This window comes from Olea europaea, chromosome 11 (genome assembly GCF_002742605.1).
Source record: "Olea europaea var. sylvestris chromosome 11, O_europaea_v1, whole genome shotgun sequence".
NCBI classification, from domain to species: Eukaryota; Viridiplantae; Streptophyta; class Magnoliopsida; order Lamiales; family Oleaceae; genus Olea; species Olea europaea.
This window is the reverse complement of record NC_036247.1, coordinates 15,942,666-15,946,660: the sequence shown is the minus strand read 5'-3', so window position 1 is coordinate 15,946,660 and position 3,995 is coordinate 15,942,666. Positions and strand designations below refer to the sequence as shown.

The following is a 3,995-nucleotide window of genomic DNA, read 5'->3' as shown; positions in this document are numbered from 1 at the left end:
TTGTGAAATTGCAACCAAAGCCACTACAATGTATAAAAACCTTCAATTAGGTCCTCAAAGAAATAAAGATAAAAAATCTTTAACAAATTTAACCCCAAATATTATACAAAATTTTGTTGATCTAAAAAACGCAACAGAAAATGAATTAAATTATTTTGAAGAAGATCTGAAAGGATTCTTTATAAAATATTCAGATCCAAAATTAAAAAATAAAAATATTTCTATAGATAATAATACAATCAAAACAGAAAATTATATATATAAACTAATTCTTAATCTGAGAAGAAGAATTAAAGAACTAAGGGTGCGTTTGATTACAAGTAAATTAATAAAAAATAGTGAATTTTATAAATTATATTGTGATATTTTAAATACTTATGAAGATTTTAATTGGCTCAAAAATCTTAACCCTTCCGCTGCACACTCCAACGAAATGGTATTAGAGTCATGTTACGAACCAAAAATTATGATGAATATTATAGATGAAGAAAATATAATTGAAGAATTTTTGAAAAAAGTTGAAAAACATAAGAAACCTAGTTATCCCTATTTATCTAAAAATACTACAAATGAAAGTTTTGAGGATATACATAAAAGATTAGAAAATTTAGAATATAATCTACAAGTAGGAAATGCTCTTTTAGATAAAAATCTTAAAGGAAAAGATAGGATTATAATTAATCCACCTCAAAATTTTAGGATAACACAAAAGGAAAATAATAAAGGGAAAAAACATGAAGAAAAACAATATATGATTACAGATGTAGAAGAAATAGAACAAAAATTCTTAGAATTTACAGGAGAAGAGTATGAAGAATATAAAAAACAGTTGGAAGAATTAACTGAAAAAATGAAAAATACAAAGATGAATACTAATACATCTTCAAGTCAGAATATAAAAGTAGAATTCAATAGTGATGAAGAACAAGATTATCCTTATGGTACCCCAATACCTAATAAGAATGGTATTTACCAATATAGAAAAATACAGAAAAGATACACTGGAAATGTAAGAAAACAGTCCATAAAAGAAATAAATTCAATGAAATCTTATAATGAACCAATCCATACATCAAGAAAATGGTTAGATCTAGACTGTGTAGATAAAAATAAAGCTATTGGATTTATAGAGCATACATTCAGAGGAATTGTTTCTGAATGGTGGAGAAAATTACCAGAAACTATTAAAGGAAGGATAAAATATGGAACAGGTAGAACTGAAGTATTAGATAATATGAATACTTTAAATAAACAAAATCTACAGGAGATATTAAAAAGATTTAAAAAAATCTTAAGAACAGAATTCTTAGGTGATAGATATACTTCTAATGATGAAGAAAGAAAACAAGATGAATATAATCAAGGAATGATAGCAATGAAAAATTTAAAGATATGTGATATGTGTAAATTAGAAAGATACACTTATAAATTTGAAGAAATATACTATATATTAAACCAAGGAGATTATCGAGAAAATAAACCCATATTAAGATCTTATTTTACTAAGTTACCATTCCCATGTTGAATTAAATTATTAAAAGAATATGAAAAATTATTACCTCTAGGAGAAAAGGAAGGAGTAAAAATAGATAATCTTGAAAGTAAGATTGAATTTACAAAAAGAATGATAGGCATAGGTGCAGAGAAGCTTTAGAAAATAAAAAAGCATATAAAATAAGAAAGAATTCATTATGTTGTTACAAAGATAATGGCCAAATTGAACAATTTGGATGCCCTAAGAAGAAATACAAACCATATAAGAAATATAAAAGAAAATTCAAAAACTATAAAAAATTCAAGAAGAGGAATTTTAAACCACACAAAAAATATTTTAAGAAAAGAAATTGGAATAAGAAATTTAAACCAAGAAATATTAAAAAATGTAGATGTTTTATTTGTAATGAAGAATGACACATTGCCCCTCAATGTCCTAAAAAAAAGATAGACAGAATATAAAGACTCTTAGAATTTATGAAAATTTTCAAGAAGATAGTGACATAGAACCAATTGAATATTTTGAAGATCCAAGTAGTGAATGCAGTAACATTTATGAATTAAATACATCCTCATCAGAAAAAGATTATGAGGAGATAGTATATATGAATCAAGGGATACAACAATCAGAAATAGAAATATAAACAACTGAAGAGGTTGAAGACTCTATAGAATGTATAAATCAAGAAATTACCTTTGATATTAAAAAATACACAGGAATCACTAAAAAGATATTAGACCTACAAGAAAAAGATGTATTCCATCAAGGATTCTTAGAAATTTTACCAAGAGTACATAAAACAATTGTAAGTATGAATTATAAAGAAATGTCTATCAATATAAAAGATACTATAGGAAAAGCAAGGATTCCTATAATTACAAAAGAATGGGTAAAACAAAAGTTATTCAAAATTCCAGAAAACGTAAGAAATAAATTAAAATGTATTGAAATAGGAGGAGTCTAGATAATGGTAAAAGGATTCTTTAGAGAATGTATGAACATACCAATAGAAATATACTGTATGGACAATAAAATCTTACAAGATCCTATAGATGCTCTATTAAGAACAGTTGTAGGAAACTTAGTGTATCAAAAGATAATATTTACAGTAAAACCAAATTATGCAATATCATTAAATGATGAAAATATTGATCAAAGTTTCAATCTATATTATTGAATTGGAAACTTAAAAATGTTACGAAGAAATAAGGCTATTAGTATAAGCGTAAAATCATTTTTGCTTTTAGTACTAGCCATCATAACAATCTAAGAAAGATAACTGATAACATTATCATACATAAAGATTTTGAGGAATTAGCACAATATATACCTCTTAGGAAATACCAAGAACATGAAGTCACTATACTAGAACAGATAATGCTTGATTTCCACAAACAAGCTAGAGAAATTAATTCTGAAGGAAAACTAATAAGAAGAAATTGTGTCAGCTTAGAAGGAGATAATCTTATTGCAAGATTTCCCTCTAGACAAGACTCTAGGATAAGCAGATTTAAAAATTTAAGTATTGCCGAACCATCAAGGACAAGATATGTAAATCAAGAAGGATATAAGAAGAATCTTCTTGTCCTCATAGATATTGGAGTAGATAAAAGTCATGTAAATGCTAAATTTGTTAGTCATTTAATAGACTTTGAAATACCAGAACCATATATATTTAATGATTATTTAGGAAATAATCTTGAAATAAGAAAATATGTTAAGTTCCCTCTTATACTTATAGGAGAGGATCGGAAAGAATATACTAAAGAAATAATTCTATATAAAGATGAATTATATGGAGTAGATCGTTCACCTATTCTATTAGAAATGAACTTTCTTGAGAAAAATAGTCCTTATAAAATCTGCCAAGGATATTTAAAGATAACAGTTGATGATAACCCAATCATCATATCAAGAATAGATGAAAATATGAAATCATTATTATCATGGAAAGAGTAATAAGTACTAATCCCATGAGTCCATATATTAAAATTACACTTAATATAAAAGTTATTGTAGAATTAAATTTCATGCTTACTTAGATACAGGAAATACAATAAACTTATGTTTACCAAATGTACTATCATCTGAATACTGGATATACAATTCAAAGAAGATAGTCACCGATACAAGAGCATGTGGAAATAAAGTAATATGCAGCAAATATGCTACGCAAGTACCTTTTCTAATTTCCTTTAGAGAAGTATTTGTTGATACTATATATATATATCAACCACAATTGGATGTGATATTTTATTAGGACAAAATTTCCTATTAAAATATGCACCATTTACACAATATATTGATAAGTATATGTTCACAACACCTTGTGCACATAAAATATTTACACCAAAAATAAATAAAGCTGTTACAATAGCATATACAAATATAAACCATCAGAGTTCTTCAACCCAGCATGGTGGATGTTGGAGTACAGAAAAATATAAACCAATTACAGTCTTAAAAATGACAATAGAAAGTAGGATTGAAAAACTGAAAA

General features: G+C 25.9%; 1 protein-coding gene across 1 annotated transcript in view; it reads right to left on the bottom strand.

The window, feature by feature from the left end:
• LOC111404519 (flowering locus K homology domain-like) overlaps positions 1–3,995 on the bottom strand; it is an 11,899-nt gene that overhangs the window by 5,499 nt on the left and 2,405 nt on the right. Inside the window, exons 5-8 of the mRNA XM_023033313.1 lie at positions 3,534–3,589; positions 2,208–2,234; positions 1,560–1,648; positions 1,176–1,241 (exon numbers count right to left, since the gene is read on the bottom strand). Coding sequence (XP_022889081.1) covers positions 1,176–1,241; positions 1,560–1,648; positions 2,208–2,234; positions 3,534–3,589 — 238 coding nt within the window. The remainder of the gene's footprint in view (positions 1–1,175; positions 1,242–1,559; positions 1,649–2,207; positions 2,235–3,533; positions 3,590–3,995) is intronic.